This window comes from Erinaceus europaeus, chromosome 19, assembly GCF_950295315.1.
Source record: "Erinaceus europaeus chromosome 19, mEriEur2.1, whole genome shotgun sequence".
NCBI classification, from domain to species: Eukaryota; Metazoa; Chordata; class Mammalia; order Eulipotyphla; family Erinaceidae; genus Erinaceus; species Erinaceus europaeus.
This window is the reverse complement of record NC_080180.1, coordinates 66,946,031-66,968,775: the sequence shown is the minus strand read 5'-3', so window position 1 is coordinate 66,968,775 and position 22,745 is coordinate 66,946,031. Positions and strand designations below refer to the sequence as shown.

The 22,745-nt window shown below is 63.7% G+C and overlaps 3 protein-coding genes across 3 annotated transcripts in view; 1 reads left to right on the top strand and 2 right to left on the bottom strand.

The window, feature by feature from the left end:
- SCLT1 (sodium channel and clathrin linker 1) overlaps positions 1-22,745 on the bottom strand; it is a 243,932-nt gene that overhangs the window by 125,051 nt on the left and 96,136 nt on the right. The gene's annotated exons all lie outside the window — the stretch shown is intronic.
- On the top strand, positions 3,771-9,193 carry LOC132534668 (la-related protein 1B-like). Its single transcript, XM_060179088.1, has 5 exons — positions 3,771-3,932; positions 6,735-6,880; positions 7,980-8,124; positions 8,392-8,501; positions 8,714-9,193. The coding sequence occupies exons 1-5, from the start codon at positions 3,883-3,885 to the stop codon at positions 8,893-8,895; spliced, it is 633 nt and encodes a 210-aa protein (XP_060035071.1). The 5' UTR covers positions 3,771-3,882; the 3' UTR covers positions 8,896-9,193.
- Positions 13,551-22,455, bottom strand: PGRMC2 (progesterone receptor membrane component 2). Its single transcript, XM_060179089.1, has 3 exons — positions 22,103-22,455; positions 14,614-14,769; positions 13,551-14,344 (listed from the first exon to the last, which is right to left on the bottom strand). The coding sequence occupies exons 1-3, from the start codon at positions 22,425-22,427 to the stop codon at positions 14,247-14,249; spliced, it is 579 nt and encodes a 192-aa protein (XP_060035072.1). The 5' UTR covers positions 22,428-22,455; the 3' UTR covers positions 13,551-14,246.

Sequence of the window (22,745 nt, the reverse complement as noted above, 5' to 3'; positions counted from 1 at the left end):
TGTGGTGGAGGCCGTGGGGGCTGTTTCCAGAGCTGGGGCCCCGCAGGTCTCCGCGCTTCCACTCGGGCTGAGGGAGACAAGGGGCCGGGTGCCGCAGCTTCCCCAGTGCTTTGGTTTCTCCCTGCAGTGCTGGGGCTCGGACCTGGGCCTGCACCTGGGTGCGCGTCTCTGGGGAGGGAAGCTTCCACCAGCGCCGTCCCTGTCAGACCCCCTCCCCCCAGCGCACCAGGAGGCCGGGCAAGGCCGTGCGGCGCAGGCCTCTACTGCCCCGTCGGGGGTCAGCTCTGGGCCACCCCGTGTGTCCCGCTTTGGCTCTGGACGCCGAGGGCCACCCCTGATGATTGTCTGACAACCCGTGGGCCTGGTGTCCTTGAAACTGGGTGGGAGGAGCGTCCTGGGGCACCGCACCCCAAGCGACTCCCGTTCAGAGCCCCCGACATGAGTGGCGAGGTCCCAGGCGTCTGCTGTGTGCCGTGAGTCACATCTGGAGACGGGGGACATTCTGTCCAGTGTTGACGAGTCGGCCTCTGCTTAGCTCAGTGCCCAGTGGCCCTGGCCAATGAGGCCACCACCAGAAGCCACGTTTTGCCCGAGTTCTAGACCAAGGACAGCAAAGCGCTCATTAAAATGTAGAGGCAGTTGGAGGCAGACAGCCAAACGGTTATGCAAAGAGACTCATGCAGGAGACTCCGAAGTCCCAGGTTCAATCCCCTGCATCACCGTAAACCAGGGCTGAGCAGGGCCCTGGTGAAAAAGAAAAAAGCAGAGGTGTTGTTTAAATTTAGCGTCTAGAGATGATATAAAGCCAAGTGGCGGTGTTTAAAGCCGGAGTTTGTGTGTTGAAATAGTGCCGACATCCTTCAGGTACGGGACCGCTATTGACCGTTACCCGCGGCCCTGCTCAGTGGATTGGCTGGTGCTCCTGGCTTCTGGGGTGACAGTGCTCAGTCTTTCTGAAGCATGAATGCTGGGGGTGGAGCCAGTTTGATGTGGGAACTGGCCTCCGCACTGAGCTAGGCCACCCTGCCTCTTCATCTTTTTTTAATACAGTCAATTTATTTTTAAATGTGTCTTGTCTTCACTTATGTGTCGGAGAGAGACACCCGCAGCCCTGCCTCACCGCTCGCAAATCTTTCCCCCTGCGGGTGGGGACGGGGCTCGGACCCGGCTCCGTGAGCTTGTGTGCTCAACCAGGTGCGCCACCACCTGGCCCAGTCTGTCCGTTTCAACCTCATTGCTTAACCCAGAGCACAGCTCGCTTCCAGTTGACGGGCGGGGAGGGGGTTTGAATGAACGACCCACGTGCCGTCGATCTTTTAGTGGAAGGAAGAGGCTGGGAACCCAGCGTCACTGGCACCTGCCTTGCAAGCCAGGCCCTCTGCCCGTAGTGCCACCGCCTGGCCTGTTTGAACACTGCATCTCTAAAGCTGGGTTCCCGGGAGAGGGCCGCTGGGGGTCCCTGGCTGGGGCTCAGCCTTGGGGCCCCACGGAGCAGCGCCCCGGCCCACACGGCTTTCCGTGAGGAGGCCGCAGCCCTGATTCCTGGAGGCTCAGGCCCCATTGGTGCTCATGGGAAAGGTGTGGGCTGGGAAGCAGGTTGGTGGACAACAGGACTTGCAGGCCTGAGGTCCCGCTCAGCTCCTGGCGCCTGTGTGCAGGGCGCTGCTCTAGCTTCTTGTAAAGAACATGAACCTGGGACTCGGGCGGTGGCGCAGTGGGTTAAGCACAATGACCGTCATAAACGATCCCGGTTCGAGCCCCTGGCTCCCCACCTGCAGGGGAGTCGCTTCACAGGCGGTGAAGCAGGTCTGCAGGTGTCTGTCTTTCTCTCTCCCTCTCTGTCTTCCCCTCCTCTCTCCAATTCTGTCCTATCCAACAATGATGACACCAATAACAATAATAACCACAACAATGATAAAAAAAAACAAGGAAAAAAATAGCCTCCAGGAACAGTGGATTCATGGTGTGGGCACCGAGCCCCAGAAATAACCCTGGAGGCAATAATAATGATAATAAAAGAATTTAAAGAACATGAACCTGGAGACACCAGCTGTCCAGCAGCCATGGTGTCAGTCTGCGACACCCGGACATGGGAGAACTGCTCTTTTTTTAAAATTATTTTTTAAATATTTTATTTATTCCCTTTGTTGCCCTTGTTTTATTGTTATAGTTATTATTGTTGTTGTTGTTGGATAGGACAGAGAGAAATGGAGAGAGGAGGGGAAGACAGAGAGAGAGGGGGAGAGAAAGACAGACACCTGCAGACCTGCTTCACCGCCTGTGAAGCGACTCCCCTGCAGGTGGGGAGCCGGGGGCTCGAACCGGGATCCTCATGCTGGTCCTTGTGCTTTGCGCCACCTGTGCTTAACCCACTGCGCTACCGCCCGACTCCTGAACTGCTCATTTTTTGTGTGGAGACTGGACTACGGGTTGCGAGGCTGCACAGTCCCACACCCACGCCCAAGACTGTGCCCTGCTGAGTCTAAGATTCTAGGAGCCACAAGGCAGATGGACTCATTTTAGTGCTTAAAATAGCTTAGGGGCCGGGTAGTGCACCTGGTTGACCACATGTGTTACCTTGCACAAGCACCCTGGTTCAAGCGCCTGGTCCCCACCCATGGGGGGGCTCTGCAGGTGGTGAGGAGGCAGGAGGCAGGCGGTAGCACCGTGGGTTAAGCACAGGTGCTGCAAGTGGTGAAGCAGGTCTGCAGGTGTCCCTGTCTCTCCGTCTCTATCTCCCTCCCTCGTGTCTCTCTCAGTAAACAAACAGGAATCTTTAAGAAATTAAAAGTAGGGGCCAGGTGGTGGTGCACTTGGTTGAGCGCATGTGTCACAGTGTGGAAGGACCTGAGTTCAAGGCCCTGGTCCCCACCTGTTGGGGGGAAGCTTCACAAGTGGTGAGGCAGGGCTGCCTGTGTCTCTCTCCCTCTCTCCCCCTTTCCGCTTGATTTCTGGCTGTCTCTACCCAATAAAGATTTAAAAGTTAATCCTTTATGTTTTTTTAAATTTATTTTCCCTTTTGTTTCCCTTGCTTATTGTTGTAGTTATTGATGTCGTCATTGTTGGATAGGACAGAGAGAAATGGAGGAGGGGAAGACAGAGAGAGAGGGGGAGAGAAAGACAGACACCTGCAGACCTGCTTCACCGCCTGGGAAGCGACTCCCCTGCAGATGGGGAGCCGGGGGCTCGAACCGGGATCCTTACGCCGGTCCTTGTGCTTTGCGCCACGTGCGCTTAACCCGCTGCGCTACTGCCCAACTTCCTTAAACAATTTTAAGAAGAGAAATTGAAAAATATATCTTAATGTATCCAGATCCAACAATACCGACGTTACAGGACTAGTTTACACGGGATGTCTGTCTGCGCTTGACCAGGGACGCCACTCCACCTGGGTGGGGGGCACGCAGCGTCTCCTGAGCTCCCGGGTGCAGCCTTGCTGCCCAGACGTGGCCTCGCTGCTCTTGGTGCCTGGTGGGAAGCCCAGGGAGGGGGGTGGGGGGGAGGCTCAGTGAGGACAGGAGGCCCAGCTGCCTCTGCCTGCTGGAAGGGGGCTGCGTGCGCCAGCTGCTGTAGCCTTGCGCCTATGCCCTCGAGTGTGTGGAAGCTGGGCCCCCAGAGCACACACCACGGGTGGCCACCCGCTTCTGAGGGATAACCAGCCCTCGCTCAGCCTGTGAGCCGCATGGGGCCTGGCCTCCTGGGCAGATGGGCGGCGGGGCTACAGTCTGTGACTTCACAATGTCCCCTGCAGCCGGACGCCTGGGGCCAGCGGGGGTGGGACTTGGCGGGAGCCTCCCGGCCTCCAGTGCCAATCTGGAGGTCTCCCCGGAAGCCACCGGAAGCGAGGACCAGCGCCAGGACCCCGCGCCTCTGTAGCCTGGCATGTGGCCCATGGACGCCAGAGCTCCGGGGTCCCGGACTGCCCCCAGCAGGTGTCGTGTCCCGTGCTCTGGGCCGGGGGGTGGCATGGAGGGAAGTGGGCCCTATGGGGACACTGCAGTGGCCAGGAGCTGCCCTTTGCCACGGGGACCCTGCACGCAGCCCCTGTGTGCTCCCTGCATCGGGGCGGCGCCCTGGCTGGACACGCCCGAGCCTGCCCGCCCGCTCCCGGCCCCCCAACAGCCAGGAAACTTTCTCACCGGCACCACGCGGCTTCCGCCTGTCTGTCACGCACAGTAGGACACTGACAGTTCCTGGTGGCCCAGGCTGCGCTGGCAGTGCCCAACATCCTCCCACCCTGCGCCAGCTGGCCGTCTGTCAGCCACCAGGGCACCGTTCTGCCCGCTGCCACGCCCTGCAGAGTGACTCCAGCTCAGGGGGGCAGGAGGATGGTGCCGAGAGACCGCAGGATGTGGGCAGAGGAGGGTGCTGGGGACTGCGTGGGGAAGGCCTGGGCTTGACGGGAGGAGAGAGCAGGAGGCAGAGGAAGGTGTTCAGGGGGCCAGGCGGTGGCGCACCTGGTTAAGCACTCACAGTGCGCAAGGACCCGGGTTCAAGCTCCTCCTGGTTCTCACCTGCAGAGGGAAAGCTTCACGAGTGGTGAAGCAGGGCTGCAGGTGTCTCCTCCACCCCTGTCTATTTCTGTCCCTGTGCAATAATAAATAGAATTTTTTTTCTTCACTATCTTTTTTATTTGATAGATACAGCTTGAGATTGAAAGGGAAGGGGGAGATACTGAAGGAGACAGACAGACACCTGCAACACTGCTTTGCCACTCACAGCAAAACTTTCCCCCTGAAGGTGGGGACCAGGACTTGAACCTGGGTCCTTGCACATTGTGATGTGTGTGCTCAATCAGGTGCGCCAGCACCTGGCCCGCAATATAAAAAGAAAAATTAAGGGGGTCGGGCGGTAGCCCCCGGCTCCCCACCTGCAGGGGAGTCGCTTCACGGGCGGTGAAGCAGGTCTGCAGGTGTCTGTCTTTCTCTCCCCCTCTCTCTGTCTTCCCCTCCTCTCTCCATTTCTCTCTGTCCTACCCAACAACGACAACATCAGTAACAACAACAATAACTACAACAATAAAATAACAAGGGCAACAAAAGGGGAAAAAATGGCTTCCGGGAGCAATGGGTTCGTGGTGCAGGCAATGGGCCCATAACCCTGGAGGCCAAAAAAAAAATAAATAAATAAAAAAGGAAAGATGTTCAGAAATGGAGCAGGGAGTCTGAGATCCTGGAGAGAGGAGTCCTGTTCCCACTAGTCGCACTTCAGCTGGATCCGAAGGCACCCAGAAACCAGCCCCGTCCCCAGAGCCTGTGAGCTAGTCTAGAGCCAAAAGACTGGTCCCTGCCACAGAGCAGAGCCATGAGCAGAGCCCCCAACCCGCCTAGTGCCCACAGCGCGGAGCCCAGAGGCCTCGGGTGTGAGAGAGCACTGCCCGGTGCCCGGTGCCCGGAGCACAGAGCTCAGCCGCAGCCTGGAGCCCAGAGGCCACACCAGCCCCGACGCCAGAGCCCAGAGCCGAGCCCGTTCCTGTGTGGCAAAGCTTCACCAGGCGGAGACCCGGCAGGACATGTGCCCTGGGCTCCATCCCAGGCACTAAGAGGAAGTTTGGTGCAACTATGCAGTGCACACATGTTACCAGGTTCAAACCCCCGGCCCCCAAGTTTGTGGAGGGGGAGCTGGAGCAATGCTGTAGGTGTCTCTCTTGACGAACATTATTATTATGTTTCTTGCCACCAGGTTACTGCGGGACTCAGTGCCGGGACTGCAACTCTACCGTCCTGGGGCCATTTTTCCTTTTCTTTTTTTATTGTTTTAATTTGGACGGACAGAGAAAATTAGGCCTGAGAGAGAAAGAGGGGAGATGAGACTAGAGCCTGAGAGAGAGAGAGGAGACGAGACTAGAGCCTGAGAGAGAGAGAGGAGATGAGACTAGAGCCTGAGAGAGAGGGGAGATGAGACTAGAGCCTGAGAGAGGGGAGATGAGACTAGAGCCTGAGAGAGAGAGAGGAGACTAGAGCCTGAGAGAGAGAGAGAGAGGAGACGAGACTAGAGCCTGAGAGAGAGGGGGGAGATGAGACTAGAGCCTGAGAGAGAGAGAAGGGAGATGAGACTAGAGCCTGAGAGAGAGAGAAGGGAGATGAGACTAGAGCCTGAGAGAGAGAGAAGGGAGATGAGACTAGAGCCTGAGAGAGAGAGAAGGGAGATGAGACTAGAGCCTGAGAGAGAGAGAGAGGGGAGATGAGACTAGAGCCTGAGAGAGAGAGAGAAGATGAGACTAGAGCCTGAGAGAGAGAGAGGGGAGATGAGACTAGAGCCTGAGAGAGAGAGAGAGAGGAGATGAGACTAGAGCCTGAGAGAGAGAGAGAGAGAGAGAGAGAGAGGGGAGATGAGACTAGAGCCTGAGAGAGAGAGAGGAGATGAGACTAGAGCCTGAGAGAGAGAGAGAGAGAGAGAGAGAGGGGAGATGAGACTAGAGTCTGAGAGAGAGAGAGGAGATGAGACTAGAGCCTGAGAGAGAGAGAGAGAGAGAGGGGAGATGAGACTAGAGCCTGAGAGAGGAAGGGAGAGAGAGAGAGAATAGAGCCTTGAGCCTGAGAGAGAGAGACAGAGAGAGAGAGACTAGAGCTGAGAGGGAGCCTGGAGCCTGCGAGAGCACCCAGCCACTACTGCCCGGCAGTGCCCCCAGGACAAAGCTGCTGTGCCCACAGGCCCTGCGTCTGGCGTCCGGCGTCTGGGCCGGCAGCTCCGCGTGTGCGTGGGTCCGGCTAACGGCCTGCTTCCTCCCGCAGCGGTTCCGGGTCCTGGGCGCTGGCGGGGGGCTCTGGCTGCGCCCCCGCCCCGCTCCCCAGGCTGCAGCACCCCTCTCACGAGCTCTTGAAGGAGAACGGCTTCACGCAGCAGGTTTACCACAAGTACCACCGCCGCTGTCTGAGCGGTGAGCCGGCCCGGCCCGGGCCTGGGGTGGGGGCGAGGCCCCGGGACCTCCCACCTGCCCATCCCGTGCCCCACGCCAGGCTGGGCGCCGGGAAAGCGGGCGTCCTCACTGTCCCCAGCAGGAGCCCAGGTGGCCTGGGGCCTCCCTCACCCACCTCGGTTTTGATTTATTATGAGACACGGGGACCCACACCTTATCCGCTGCGCCACTTCCAGGACCAGCATTTTTGATTTCATACAAAAATTCTTGCTTTGCAGGGGCAGACAGCATCATGGTTGTGCAAAGAGACTCTCCTGCCTGCCTGAGCCTCCAAAGCCCCAAGTTCCATCCCCAGCACCGGCGGAAGCCAGAGTTGAGCAGGGCTCTGTTTAAAAAAAAAAAAAAAGAATATTTATTTGAATGAGGGAGTGGGCCAGAGCCCTGCTGAGCCGGGGCTGCTGGTGGTGCTGGGGACGGAGCCTGGGGCCTCAGAGCCTCAGGCAGGGGGTCTGTGTGCAGAAGCCTGTGCTGTCTCTCCAGCCCCCCACTCTCTAAAGATTTACTAATAAGAAAGAGAGGAGGGAAGCAGGCTCTGTGGGGACTGGACTCGGGAGCTCAGGCTATCCCACACACCACTCACATTATTTTTATTTATTTTCCCTTTTGTTGCCCTTGTGTTTTACTGTTGTTGTGGTTATTATTGTTGTTATTATTGATGTGGTTGTTGGATAGGACAGAGAGAAATGGAGAGAGGAGGGGAAGACAGAGAGAGAGGGGGAGAGAAAGACAGACACCTGCAGACCTGCTTCACCGCCTGGGAAGCGACTCCCCTGCAGGTGGGGAGCCGGGGACTCGAACCGGGATCCTTACACCGGTCCTTGCGCTTTGTGCCACGTGCGCTTAACCCGCTGTGCCACCGCCCGACTCCCCTGTTCTGCCATTTCTAAACATTTTTATTTGTTTTAGTTGCTAAGAGACACCAGAGCCTGCTCAGCTTTGGCTGATGGCGGTGCTGGGGACTGAACCTGGGACCTCAGAGCCTTGGGCAGGAGAGGCCTTTGCAGCCCCCGCGCACACAGTCTCCCGCCCACACCGCCACCCGCGCGTGCCGGCTTTGCAGAGAGAAGATGGCTGGGGGCCGGGCAGTCCCAGGAGATGAACACGCTGTTCCGCTTCTGGTCCTTCTTCCTCCGCGACCACTTCAACAAGAAGATGTACGAGGAGTTCCGGCAGCTGGCTTGGGAAGACGCCAAAGAGAACCACAGGTGTGCGGCCCCCGGGGAGGAGAGCGGCCCCCGCCCCCGCCCCCACCCCTGTACCCCCCGGGGCCGTGGCCTTGGCCCTGCCAGCCGGGCCCTCCCCTCCCGGGAACTGCAGGGCCCTTCACGCTCGCTTGGGAGGTGGTGGCGGCCGAGCGAGAGGGACCCTGGGGCCGGCAGTCCCTCGTACCTGCCACGGCCAGCGCCCGGCCATCCCCCTCCCCGCCCTCCGGCCTGCGGACCTGGGGGAGCCCGGTGGGCTGTCTCCTGCAGGTACGGCTTGGAATGCCTGTTCAGGTTCTACAGCTATGGGCTGGAGAAGAAGTTCCGGGAAGAGATCTTTAAGGATTTTCAGGAGGAGACCAAGAAGGATTATGAGTCGGGTGAGTGCGGCCCGTGCAGACTCCCGGAGGCTGGGGTCCCGGATACCCGCCCTCGCTGGGTGTTGGAGCCGTGCTGTCCCCGCCCCACCCCGCCCTGGGGCCCCGGTGGCAAAGGCAGGTCAGCAGGTGCGGCCAGGCCAGGGGACGCAGTGTCCAGCCTGGGCGCGGGGCGCGGCCGGCCGAGACCGCTGTCCCGTCATCCTTCTCCTCAGGACAGCTGTACGGCTTGGAGAAGTTCTGGGCTTACCTGAAATACTCGAGGGCCAAGATGCTGTGTGTGGACCCCAAACTCCAGGAGTACCTCTATGGCTTCAAGAGGCTGGAGGACTTCCGGGGGGAGGTAGGCTCCTCGCCCCGCCACCCCCCCCCCCCGCCACTTTCTTGGCTTCAGTGATTGGCTTTTTATTTTCTTCTATTCTATTTACTCAGGTATGTATCTATTGGACAGAGACAGGAAGAAGTAGGGGGAGAGACAGAGAGCCACTGCAGCCCTGCTTCACTGCTCACGAAGCTTCCTCCCTGCAGCTGGGGGCTGCGGGTCTGAGCCCGCGTCCTGGCGCATGGGAGCACGCGTGCTTGGCTAGGTGAGCCGCCGCCAGCTCCCACACTGTCCTGACACTGTCGGTGTCTGGTTTTGAAACCACTCGTCAGACCAGGTGCACAGCGGACTGTGACTCAGCTGACTGCACAGGCCTGAGGCAGGTGGCCAGGAGGTGGTGCAATGGGCAGAGCCCTGCATCCACAGGCAGGAGGCCCTGAGTTCAATCCTGGTGTTGGACAGGCCAGAGTGTCGCTCTGGTCTCTCTATTAATTATTTTAAGCATCTTTATTTATTGGGTAGAAACAGCCAGAAATTGAGAGTGGAGGGGGAGACAGAGGGAGAGACACAGACAGAGACACCTGCAGTCCTGCTTCACCACTCGTGAAGCTTTCCCCCTGCAGGTGGGGAGCAGGGGCTCGAACCCAGGGCCTTGAGCACTGTAATGTGTGCGCCTAACCAGGTGCGCCACCGCCTGGCCCCTGCTCTGGTCAGTCAGTCTTATAAAAAGTGGGTTAGGCAGCCCGGAGCCGACCGCGGAGAACGCACGGTCCTGTCACGGAGCCCCGAGTCTGTCCCCAGCCTGCCCCCACCTGTCGCAGAGGGAAACTCCGGCTCTCCTCCATGAACAGTCTGCGCAGAGCAGAGGGCTTGTGGTGACACCGCCGCCCCCGTCCTTTGCAGCTCCCGGCAAGCCGGTCGTCTCCCTCCGACTCCGAGGGGGAGAGGCGCCCACCCAGACCCCCACCCAGCTCCCCGGCCTCGCCCCCCAACGCCGGCCAGCTGCCCATCTGCGCCCCCGAGGGTCCTCCCGGAGGGGCCCATCTGCTCCAGCGTGCGCTGCTCCCAGACCCTCTCCTATCTGACTGAGATTCTCAAAGAAAGAGAGACACGCGGTGCAAGGCTCTCGGGTCAATTCTAGTGGGCCTCCCGCTGTGAACCCCCAGTGTCGGACTGGCATTCCCCTTCCGTGTATGGGGAGGGGTCTCCCACTGTGGACCCCCAGTGTCGGACTGGCATTCCCCTTCCGTGTATGGGGAGGGGTCTCCTGCTGTGGACCCCCCCAGTGTCGGGCCTGCATTCCCCTTCCGTGTAAGGGGAAGGGGTCTCCCACTGTGGACCCGCAGTGTCGGGCCTGCATTCCCCTTCTGTGTATGGGGAGGGGTCTTCCGCTGTGGACCCCCAGTATTGGGCGTGCATTCCCCTTCCGTGTATGGGGAGGGGTCTCCCGCTGTGGACCCCCAGTGTCAGGGCTGCATCCCCCTTCCGTGTGCGGGGAGGGGTCTCCCGCTGTGGACCCCCAGTATCGGGCCTGCATTCCCCTTCCGTGTATGGGGGTCTCCCGCTGTGGACCCCCAGTGTCGGACTGGCATTCCCCTTCTGTGTATGGGGAGGGGTCTCCTGCTGTGGACCCCCAGTGTCGGGCCTGCATTCCCCTTCCGTGTATGGGGAGGGGTCTCCTGCTGTGGACCCCCAGTGTCGGGCCTGCATTCCCCTTCCGTGTGCGGGGAGGGGTCTCCCGCTGTGGACCCCCAGTGTCGGGCCGGCATCCCCCTTCTGTGTATGGGGAGGGGTCTCCCGCTGTGGACCCCCAGTGTCGGGCCGGCATCCCCCTTCCGTGTGCGGGGAGGGGTCTCCCGCTGTGGACCCCCAGTATTGGGCCTGCATCCCCCTTCCGTGTGCGGGGAGGGGTCTCCCGCTGTGGACCCCTAGTGTCGGGCCTGCATCCCCCTTCCGTGTGCGGGGAGGGGTCTCCCGCTGTGGACCCCTAGTGTCGGGCCTGCATCCCCCTTCCGTGTGTGGGGAGGGGTCTCCCGCTGTGGACCCCTAGTGTCGGGCTGGCATTCCCCTTCCGTGTGCGGGGAGGGGCCGCAGAGCAGCCCGGCCTCCTGACCCCACTCCCAGGGTGGCTATGGACCCTGCTCCCTGTCGGGGTGCTGGGAGGGTGCAGGCTGCCTCCCGCCTCCAGGCTTCTCTGTGGGGAGGTGCACACCAGACTCTCCTGCCGTTTTCCTGTCGACTGCCCCCCCACACACACACACACTGATCAGTGGGGACTCAGTGCCCGCTCGGGGGGCTCTACCAATCCTGCTGCCTTTTATCTTTACTTTCTTTTTTTCCTGACAGAGATAAAAATAGGAAGAGGAAAGAGACACCCACAGACCTGCTCCAGCACTCACGAGGGTGGGAAGTGGGGGCTCGGGCCCGGGTCTCTGCACGGTGTGTGTGCACTGCCTGGCCGCTGGCATTCTTCTCTGCAAAAAGCTTAAGGAAGTGAGTTATGTTTCAAAGCGGACTCTGCTCACACCCTGGTCTGCTTTCACCTGGACGCTGAATGGCCTCCTGGCCTTGCCGGCGGGGCTGCCCTGAGTCTTTGGCCTCCATGGGGTCACCTGCCCCTCCCTGGCTCCGTGTCACCGCTGACCTGACCGCAGTGCAGGCAAGGGCCACTAGGTGGCAGACTGGGGCGGCAGGCGCCCAGCCCAGTACTGGGCACATGTGTACGTGCATGTAGGTGTGCGTGCCAGTGTGTGTGCAGGTGTGTGTACTGGGCTGTGTAGGTGTGCGTGCAAGTGAGTGCAGGTGGTGTACAGGTGTGCATGCAGGTGTGTGTACTGGGCTGTGTGTAGGTGTGCGTGCAGGTGGTATACAGGTGTGCATGCAGGGCTGTATGTGCAGGTGTGTGCAGGTGCATGTGCTGTGAGCAGGTGGTCTGAGGCAGTGGGCTGTGACCTGCGTGTAAGTGGCCCCAAGACTGCACCTGCCTTGCTCGTGGGCAACGTGCATCCACGCCCGGCCACCCGCACACTGCCCGACGGGACTGACCTCACGCCGGGCCCCTTACTGTCCCGCCTGGCTGCTTCGCTCAGCGGTGGACACCCTGCGGCCCCCTGACCAGCCAACATGGGCCCAGCACCACGCCGAGGCCTCCTGCCTGCTAGGGTGCCGGGCAGGGCCTACCTGTTACCACGAGCAAGGGCCAGGGTTCAAGCCTGCAGTCCCCACCTGCAGGGGGGACACTTCACAGGTGGTGGAGCAGGGCTGCAGGTGTCTCTCTGCCTCTCAGTCTCTCTGTCCTGTCCAATAAAAAAGGACAAATGGCCACCAGGAGCAGTGGACTCCAAGTCCTGCGCCAAGTCCCACAACAGCTCTGGAGGAGGTTAAGACATAACTGGGGCCAGGGAGTGATTTCTCTTGGGCCTCTACCTAATAAATAATAAATCAGAAAAGAGCTGCTTATATAATTCAGAAAGTGAGTCCGAACGTCACTGTGATGCGTGTGGTCCTGGGCATTGACAGGGGCCGCATGCCTGCAAGTCCTGTGCTCCGCCCGCTGTGCCGTCTCCTGTCTCCTGCGGCCATGGAGCACCTTGACGGTGCAGCAGAGAAGTTAATCGGCTGCGTCCAGCGTGGCTGGTAAATCCTCTTTTGTGGAGAAAATCAGGATTCGAGTAATTCCCACGCTGAAATGTTTCCCTGGCACTAGGCTGGGCAAAATAACAGTAGCAGACACAGCTGCGGAGAGAAACCGGGCGGCGATGCACCCGGTAGAGTACAGGACTTCCCACGCTCAAGGACCCACGGAGGCCCCGACCACCCCGTGGGGGAGCTTCACGTGCAGCCGGGCAGCGGGCAGGAGTCTCCCTCCCCATCCTGTGCTCACCTATTTCTGTCTCTATCTTTGATACAATCTTTGAAATTAAAAAAAAAAGGAACTATAGCCACTGGGCAGGGACCCCAGGCCTCACCTGCCCCTCCGTGCAGGGACCCCAGCCTGCACTGGCCGCCTAGCCGTGTCCCTGCCCTGTCTTTGTCCCTGTGGGTGACTTGCAGTGGGAGCCTTTGCCCCAGAAGCAGAGGGTGGCTCAGATGCTTCCAGAACTTCCAGCAACTTTTCCCTGATAACCTCTGGACGGAGCTTCCAGTTCACGTGACTGGGGAGCGGGGCCAGCCGTCCCTGTGGGCAGCGAGGACAAGTGTCCCAGAAGCGCCTCCAGAGAGGCGCCGCCCCACCTGGCCTGCTGCCCGCCCGCCCCGCAGCCGCCCGGGGAAGTCAGTGCAGCCCAGACCCTCAGTGAGCAGGCGGAGCTGCCGCTGTCCGCAGGGCACTGGACAGCCCGGTCGGGGCGGCCTCTGCCGCGAGTTCTCCTGGGGAAGAGGCTGCGGGTCTCGGGCTCAGCCTCGCGGGGGCGGGGCACTCCGGAAGGTGGACCCCAGGTCGCCCCCAGGTGGCGTTTCCGGGACCCGCTTCCACCCCGAGGAGGTCGGTCTGGCCCGTGCGGGGCTCCTGAGCTGGGCCCGGGCTCGGCACCACTCCGCCAGCCCGAGCCCCCGGTGCTGCGCATGGTGCTCCATGGGTGCTGGGGCTCAGTCCCACGGCCGCACTGGCCCGTCCCGGTCCCGGCACACCAGTCTCCGCGGCACACCAGTCTCCGTGGCGGTGGCAGTCGTCCCCACGCCCGCGCCCCCAGGTCCCCCGGCTCCCCCAGCCCAGAGAGGCCCGGGAGCGTGGAGATCGTCCATGCTTTATTAGGTCCGTATGTACAGATCCGCGGCCTTGCTCCCGCGGGCTCCCGCACTCCCGCACTCGGCACGGGACAGAGGGCCGCTTCTGGGGGCTCGGGGTGCGCGTGGCCGGGACAGAGCGGCAGTGACACTGGGCTCCCTCCCCGCACCCTCGCCCGGGGCTCCCTCCCTCAGCCTTCAAGTCTAGGAGTGAAATAAGGCACAGTGAACACCTGCGGGGCTGCCTCGCCGCCCTCGTCTGGACAGACACCCCTTCCCTCTCCCCTGACGAAAGCCCAAAGCGAAGTGTGGGACCCCCGGCGCCCCCCGCCCCCCGCGGCCGCGTGAGCCGAGTTCTCAAGCAGCAAATACCTGTCTGGTCGCCTGATTTCAAAAAGGAAAGGAGACAAAGAAGTAACCGAGGAGAAGCACCCTCAGTGCCTTTCTCGCTCCCCAGAAACCCGCCCTCAGGCCCCAGGCCTCCGGCCCCAGATGGCCCCTCAGTCCCCCGGGAGGGGAGGGGAGGGGAGGGGAAAGGGAAGGGAGGGCAGGGGAGGGGAGGGGAAGGCGGTGGCGGCGGCATCTGCTCTGCCATGTGCCGGGTGTGCGGGGCGTCTGCAGCGGGGGAGCCCGAGTGAGCCGCCGGCCGGCCGGCCATGGTCTGCGCGGGTGCGCGGGTGTGCGGGGCCGGCCGAGGGCGCTCAGTCCTGCTTGCCGTGCTCCCTGGCGTCCTCCTCGTCCGTGTACTCGGCCGGCTCCTCCCCCGGCTTCAGCAGTCTGCCCACGTAGTCGTACTTCTCTGAAAGACACGCGGCCGGCCGGCCGGGCGACACGTCACACACGCCACCTGCCACCTGCCACCGACCCACCCGGGACAGCCCGTCCGGCCCGGGGGCGCCGCACACTGGCCCCCGCACACCGGCCTCGCGGGCCTGCTCCTGAGCCGAGCTCCCCAGCCACCTGGCTCTATGTCACCAGGGCGGCGCTGTCCCGTCCAGGGTGACACTCTCGTCCCTTGGGGCGCCGGCCACCTGACGGTGAGGAAGGGCAGCGGGGCCGGCCGGCTACCTTTGAACTGCATCTCCCACTCGCGGACGCTCTCCATCTGCACGGCGTTCAGGTCCGAGAGGTCGTCGTACTCGTCGCGAAGGGCGTCTCTGTCGAGGCAGAAGGTGGCCAGGCCCCGGGACGCGTCCCTGCCGGCAAAGATGCCATAGGGGCCCGCTGGGGAGAGAGGAGACGGAGCTCAGCTGACCCCCACGGCGGGACGGCGCCCGGCAGGCGCCCTCTCGGCCTCCGTCACCAGGCCAGGCGCCGGATGTCCCGCGGAGGGACGAGCCTCTCCCCGACGTGGCGCCCCGTGCGTGGGGCCTGGTCAGAAGCGGCGGCGGCTCCACACGCACCCACAGTGCCACAGGCCGCCCGCGTGCAGCTGCCGGGTCCATTGATCTGGGGGCTGGGAAGACGGGGGTCCCGTCACCCGACGCGAGCCGGGCCGAGAGCACCCAGGACTTCAGCCAGCCAGCGGGGCTCACGGCACAGCACTGCTAGACACACGGCGCATGCGTTGCACAACGACAGGACAGCCGGCACGTGTGTGAGCTGGCCAGGCGCCACCTCCTCACGGCTCACAGGACGGGGTCACCTCCTCACGGCTCACAGGACGGGTGTCACCTCCCCACGGGCTCACAGGACGGGTGTCACCTCCCCGCGGGCTCACAGGACAGGGTCACCTCCCCACGGGCTCAGAGGACGGGTGTCACCTCCCCACGGGCTCAGAGGACGGGTGTCACCTCCCCACGGGCTCAGAGGACGGGTGTCACCTCCCCGCGGGCTCACAGGACGGGTGTCACCTCCCCACAGCTCAGAGGACGGGTGTCACCTCCCCGCGGGCTCACAGGACGGGTGTCACCTCCCCACACCTCCCCACAGCTCACAGGACCAGGCCACTGCTCTGACGCAGCCCTGACAGACCTGAACACACACAGATACGAAGGACCCACACGTCAACAAGGTCGCGCCAGCAAGCTGGCTGGAAGGACACCAGAGGCGGCGTCCCAAGGTGGGACGCCGCTTCACAGGCACCGCGAGGTGCACCCGACGGCCTCGGCCCTGTCACGGCCGGTCCCAGCGGCAGCCTCAGGCGGGCACATCGCGGCCGGACACCAAGTCCGAAAGCCGAGAGTCTCTGGTCGGGCTGGAGCGGCCGCGGGGGCCGCGGGGGACGCGGTCTCCCCTCCGGGATGGCGCAGGGCGCCCCAGAGCAGCAGCTCCACGCGGGAGCCCTGGAGGTGAAGCAGCCTCCCGGGCGAGGGAACATCCCAGAAGGGCGACGCGGCCCCGCCCAGGGCAGTCAGGGCGCCATCAGCTAGAAATAGCCCGCCTCCCCGCCTGGCCTGGCCTGGCCGATTCCGGGCCCAGAGCTTGGCGGGAGCCACTGCCCGTGCGGGATTAGGGCGGGTGCCCAGGGCAGGTGGCGATCGACTCCGTCAACCTCGCGCCCGGCGGACGCCCCAGGAAGAAGCCGAGCCTGTGGACGGCGGTGTCCGGGGGAGACGGCCGGCCGGCCGGGGACAGGCGGAGAGCAGAGGCGACGGCCCGCACCGGCAGCCTCGCCGCACAGACAAAGGCCTGAGGCGTCTGAGGTGCCGGGGGAACCCGGCCACGCGGGGATGGGCCGAGCAGGATGGGCGCGCATGATGGAGGCCCACCTGGGGGCGGGGGCCGTGGCCGGCACTCACGGGGAGGGTCCGGATGTCCCCCGCGCGTGGCCGCCCGCAGCCCGAGAGCCTGAGAGGTGGGGCAAACTCCGAGCCCAGGTGGAGGCGGGCGGCAGACTTCAGGGCCGTGAAGGCCTCCCTCCCGGCAGACGCCCGGGGGACGGTGGACGCCGGCGGGAGAGCAGAGCAAGGGCCCTGGGGACGGGCAGCCGGCCGGGGCTGGGGGCGGCGTGAGCAGCAGGCGGAGGGGGAGGCCGGAGCCGACGGCCGTGCCAGGCGCCCTCCCCGGTCCCCGCGGCCCGGGCGGCCCAGAGCTCGGGGGCTGCGGGACAGGGCCGCGAACCACCTTCCTGCCTGCCCTCGCCCGGGGGTGACTGAGCCTCGGTGCCGGAGCGGGACACCCAGAGGGGCTGCCCGACACCGCCCACGGCCGCTCCTGCTGCAGGCGCCTTCGGCAGCGCGCAGACAGACAGACAGACAGACAGACAGACGTCTGGGTGCCTCCAAGGGCCGGAGCCCCTCCGGGAGGGAGACGGGGTGGAGAGCCAGCCGCACGCTCCTGCCAAGGACCACCCAGGCCGGCAGATGCGGCCTCACACCGCGAGGGGACAGCGAGCCGCCCCGCTGCGCCTCGGGACACCCGGGTGGCCGGCCGACGTCCACTGCGCTCGGACCAGGCAGGACACTGGGCCAGGCCCGGCCGCCCTGTCTCCACGGGAGCGAGCCTATCTCAGGCGGCCCTCTGAGCCGGTGCTGACAGGTGTGGCCGCCTCCGGGCGCCCAGAGCGGGGAGCCGGGGAGGGGGGGATCCGGGGAGGGCGGCGGCGCCCAGAGCGGGGAGCTGGGGAGGGGGGAGCCGGGGGGGAGGGCGGCGGCACCCAGCAGGCCTCCGGGGAGCTCTGGACTCCAGACAAGCTGCCGCACTGCGACGCCCAGCTGGGGGTGCTCCACACCCTCACGGGGCCGGTGGGAGAGCCCGGCGAGCGGCCCCAGCTGTGCCCACAGACGGTGCGCCCGTCCCGTCGGGGGCGGGTGTGGCGGCCCCGGGCGAGGGCGGGTCACCGAGCCGATGGGGAAGAAGCTCCCGGAGGCCCGGCCGCCCGCAAACCCTGATGTGGACACCCGCTAAGGCCGCCGACGGCCACGCGTCCCGGTCCACGGACCCGAGGGGCCGACGTTCCAACTGCCCGACGACCCGCGGCCTGGAGGTCGGGGAAGACAGCATGACGGCTCTGCAAAATTACTTTCAAGCCTGAGGCTCCCAGGTTCCAGGTTCAGTTCCCGGCACCGCCATCAGCCAGAGAGCTGAGCGGGGCTCTGGGAGAGGACAACAGAACAGGAGTGCTCCAGGACGTGGCGCAGTGGATAAAGTGCTGGACTCTCAAGCACGAGGTCCTGAGTTCAATCCCCAGCAGCACATGTGCCAGAGTGCTGTCTGTTTCTTTCTCTCCTCCTCTCCCTCATCAATAAATAATATTTAAAAAAGATAAATAAGGAGTCGGGCGGTGGCGCAGTGGGTTAAGCGCACGTGGCGCAAAGCGCAGGGACCGGAGTAAGGATCCCGGTTCGAGCCCCCGGCTCCCCACCTGCAGGGGAGTCGCTTCACAGGCGGTGAAGCAGGTCTGCAGGTGTCTGTCTTTCTCTTCCCCCTCTCTGTCTTCCCCTCCTCTCTCCATTTCTCTCTGTCCTATCCAACAACGACGTCAATAACAACAACAATAATAACGACAACAACAATGAAAAGCAAGGGCAACACAAGGGAAAATAAATTCAAAAATAAATCCTCAAAATATTTTTTAAAAAAAGGACAGGGCAGGTGCAGATAGCTCAATGGTTATGCCGACAGACTCTCATGCCTGAGGCTCCAGTCCCATGTTCGGTCCCCCACACCCCCGTCAGCCAGAGCTGAGCAGAACTCTGGTGAGACAAAAATGAAAAGGCCCCGTGGCCTGACGCTGGCTCAGGGACTCGGGACACGCCCCAGGAGGCACCCTGCCCTCCCTCCGTGCAAGTGGGTGGGGGCCTCCCGCTGCCCATGGCGCCCCCGCAGGCAGTCCACACCACGCCAAGGCCCAGGCTGCGCTCGGCTCCTCTGAGTCCCGGCTCTGGCTCCGAGACCTCCGAGCGGCCCACCTGCTATTCCCGCGACTCCCTCCAGGCCCCGGGCGGACGGCCTCGCGTGTCCCGACCCCGCGCAGAGCGCTGGCCACCGGGCGCCGTTTGAGAGGACCGGTGGTCCCCGGACCGGGGTGACAGCCCCGTCACCACCAGCTCCTGCTCCCGCGGGCCCGGGCGGCTGTGGTTTCTCAGCGCACGCCTGCAGCGCCGCACGCAAAGCGCCACGACACGGAGGGGCCGCCCGGGCGCCGGCCACCTGCTCGCAGCTGGGCCCCACGGGCCCCACGCTGGCAAACAAGAGTCGCAGCGGCACCTTCTCGCGGCTGGACAAACAGCGACAGACACAGAACACACAGACAGAAGCCCGCGGAGCCAGTCAGCACGCGGCTGCCCGGGACCAGAGGCCTCGACTCGCGCGAGGGACGGGCCCCAGGCCTCCGGGCACTAGAAGGCGCGAGGACCCCGGGACCGCCCTGCACACGGCCGGGCTCACGGCGGGCCCGCGGGAGCTCTCGCCACCGGCCGACCCACACCCCGCAGTCCCGACGGCTCGGCGGCGAGTGTGAGTGGGGGGCGGTGGCAGTCGGGCAAGGGGGCCGGAGGGTCACCAAGGTCCTGGAGGGTGAGGAGGGAACCTGGGTGACGGGTCTCTGGTGATCAGGGCGTCTCAGATCACCATGGGTCCCGGGACTCTCGGGTGTGGGGGCGACTCTGGGGTCCCCGGCGGCCAACCGCCGTGGTCTCGCTGGAGGTGCCGCTCACCAAGGCCGTCTGGTGACGGGGTCCTACAGGGCTGGGTGGCCCTGACTGGGGGGCGGGGCGGTGGTTCAGACCAAGTCTCACGAGGCCTGAGGTTCTGACAGCAGGGCCTCCTTGATCTCAGGGGCTGAGGACGATTAGCTGGGGTGGCTCCTGACCCCTGGGGGGGCGGGCCCTGGGGGGCGGGATCACTACGGACTGCTGACCCAGGGGGTCCTGGCCGACTTGCAGGGAGTCTGCTGATGACTGGGGAGGGGAGATCTTGAGCCTTGGGGACCCCAACAACTTGGGAGTCCGCATCCTGTGGGGCGGTAGGGGCTTCCTGATTCTGGGGTCCTGGTCGATTTCCCAGGATTTGCTGATGACTGGGGAAGGGGATCCTGATCCTGGGTCCCCTGACATCTTAGGGTCCTGTATCTGGGGCCCCTGACTACTTAGGGTCCTGATCCTGGGCCCCTGACATCTTAGGGGTCCTGATGCTGGGGCCCCTGACATCTTAGGGGTCCTGATCCTGGGGCCTCTGACAACTTAGGGGTCCTGATCCTGGGTCCCCTGACAACTTAGGGTCCTGATCCTGGGTCCCCTGACAACTTAGAGTCCTGATCCTGGGGCCCCTGACTACTTAGGCGTCCTTATCCTGGGCCCCTGACAACTTAGGGTCCTGGTCCTGGGGCCCCTGACTACTTAGGGTCCTGATCCTGGGGCCCCTGACAACTTAGGGGTCCTGATCCTGGGTGCCCTGACAACTTAGGGGTCCTGATCCTGGGGCCCCTGACAACTTAGGGTCCTGGTCCTGGGTGCCCTGACAACTTAGGGGTCCTGATCCTGGGGCCCCTGACAACTTAGGGTCCTGATCCTGGGGGCCCTGACTACTTAGGGGTCCTGTATCTGGGGCCCCTGACAACTTAGGGTCCTGATGCTTGGTCCCCTGACATCTTAGGGGTCCTGATCCTGGGGCCCCTGACAACTTACGGGTCCCGATCCTGGGGCCCCTGACTTCGTAGGGGTCCTGATCCTGGGTCCCCTTACATCTTAGGGGTCCTGATCCTGGGGCCCCTGACTTCTTAGGGGTCCTGATCCTGGGTCCCCTTACATCTTAGGGGTCCTGATCCTGGGGCCCCTGACAACTTAGGGGTCCTGATCCTAGATCCCCTGACAACTTAGGGGTCCTGATCCTGGGGCCCTGACATCTTAGGGTCCTGATCCTGGATCCCCTGACAACTTAGGGGTCCTGATCCTGGGGCCCCTGACATCTTAGGTGTCCTGATCCTGGGGCCCCTGATTACTTAGGGTCCTGATCCTTGGGCCCCTGACATCTCAGGGGTCCTGATCCTGGGCCCCCTACTACTTAGGGGTCCTGATCCTGGGGCCTCTGACAACTTAGGGGTCCTGGTCCTGGGGCCCCTGACAACTTAGGGTCCTGATCCTGGGGCCCCTGACAACTTAGGGGTCCTTATCCTGGGCCCCCGACTACTTAGGGGTCCTGTATCTGGGGCCCCTGACAACTTAGGGGTCCTGATCCTGGGGCCCTGACAACTTAGGGGTCCTGATCCTGGGGCCCCTGACAACTTAGGGGTCCTGGTCCTGGGGCCCCTGACAACTTAGGGGTCCTGGTCCTGGGGCCCCTGACAACTTAGGGGTCCTGATCCTGGGTCCCCTTACATCTTAGGGGTCCTGATCCTGGGGCCCCTGACAACTTAGGGGTCCTGATCCTGGGGCCCCTGACAACTTAGGGTCCTGATCCTGGGTCCCCTGACAACTTAGGGGTCCTGATCCTGGGCCCCTGACATCTTAGGGGTCCTGATCCTGGGGTCCCTGACAACTTAGTGTCCTGATCCTGGGTCCCCTGACAACTTAGGGGTTCTGATCCTGGGTCCCCTGACATCTTAGGGGTCCTGATCCTGGGGCCCCTGACATCTTAGGGGTCCTGATATGGGGTCCCTGACATCTTAGTGTCCTGATCCTGGGGCCCCTGACAACTTAGGGGTCCTGATCCTGGGGCCCCTGACATCTTAGGGGTCCTGATCCTGGGGCCCCTGACATCTTAGGGGTCCTGATGCTGGGGCCCCTGACATCTTAGGGGTCCTGATCCTGGGGCCCCTGACATCTTAGGGGTCCTGATCCTGGGGCCCCTGACAACTTAGGGGTCCTGATCCTGGGGCCCCTGACAACTTAGGGGTCCTGATCCTGGGGCCCCTGACAACTTAGGGGTCCTGATCCTGGGGCCCCTGACATCTTAGGGGTCCTGATCCTGGGGCCCCTGACAACTTAGGGGTCCTGATCCTGGGGCCCCTGACATCTTAGTGTCCTGATCCTGGGGCCCCTGACAACTTAGGGGTCCTGATCCTGGGGCCCCTGACATCTTAGGGGTCCTGATGCTGGGGCCCCTGACATCTTAGTGTCCTGATCCTGGGGCCCCTGACAACTTAGGGGTCCTGATCCTGGGGCCCCTGACATCTTACGGGTCCTGATCCTGGGGCCCCTGACATCTTAGGGGTCCTGATCCTGGGTCCCCTGACAACTTAGGGGTCCTGATCCTGGGCCCCTGACATCTTAGGGGTCCTGATATGGGGTCCCTGACATCTTAGTGTCCTGATCCTGGGGCCCCTGACAACTTAGGGGTCCTGATCCTGGGGCCCCTGATATCTTAGGGGTCCTGATCCTGGGGCCCCTGACATCTTAGTGTCCTGATCCTGGGGCCCCTGACATCTTAGTGTCCTGATCCTGGGGCCTCTGACAACTTAGGGGTCCTGATCCTGGGGCCCCTGACATCTTAGGGCCCTGATGCTTGGTGCCCCTACTTCTCAGGGTCTGGATCCTGGCCTGGGGGCCCCGACTCTGTGGTCCTGCGCTGGGGCCCGCTGGCCAAGTGCTCCCTGCTCCTGGCCGACTCCCTGCCGGTCTTCTGCCCGACTCGCAGGGGTGCTGATGGCGGCTCCCCCCGACCCGCGCCCGCTCACCGGGGCCGTAGAACTTGCGGCCCTTGCTCACGTCGAACACCTTCCCGTTGACGGCCAGCAGGATGCGCGGCGTGCGCGCGCCGTCGAAGTGGCGCAGCTGCTCCAGGCTGAAGTCGCGCCGCTTCATGCGGGGCAGCGCCGCGGCGGGGCCGTCCTCCGCCCGGGGCCCGCGCCCTCCGCGCCGCCGCCAGCGCCTCCACAGCCGCCAGGCGCCCAGCAGCACCAGGGCCAGCAGCGCGGCGCCCAGCAGCACGACCCCGCCGCCCGGGATACCGGCCCCGGCCCCGGCCTCGCCGCCCGCCGCGGCCGCCTCGCCCGCCGCCATCGCTGCGCCGCCGCCCCGCCCCCGATCGCCCCGCCCCCGCCCGCCCCCGGCAGCCCGGCCAATAGCGGCTCGGGGGGGCGGGGCGGAGCGCGAGCCCATTGGCGGGCGGCGAGGACGTTGGGTCTGCGTCGGGCGGTGACGCGCGCAGCGCCCCGCCCACTCCGCTCCCACCCGCCTCCCTGCGAGCAAGCGACCGTCGAGGGGCGGGGCCGGGACGGAGGGGCGGGGCCGAGAGCGCGCGCGCAGGGCGGGAAGGGGCGGGGCCTCGTCACGGCGCATGCGCGGCACTCGGAGCGCCACGCGCTCGCCCCGGGCCCC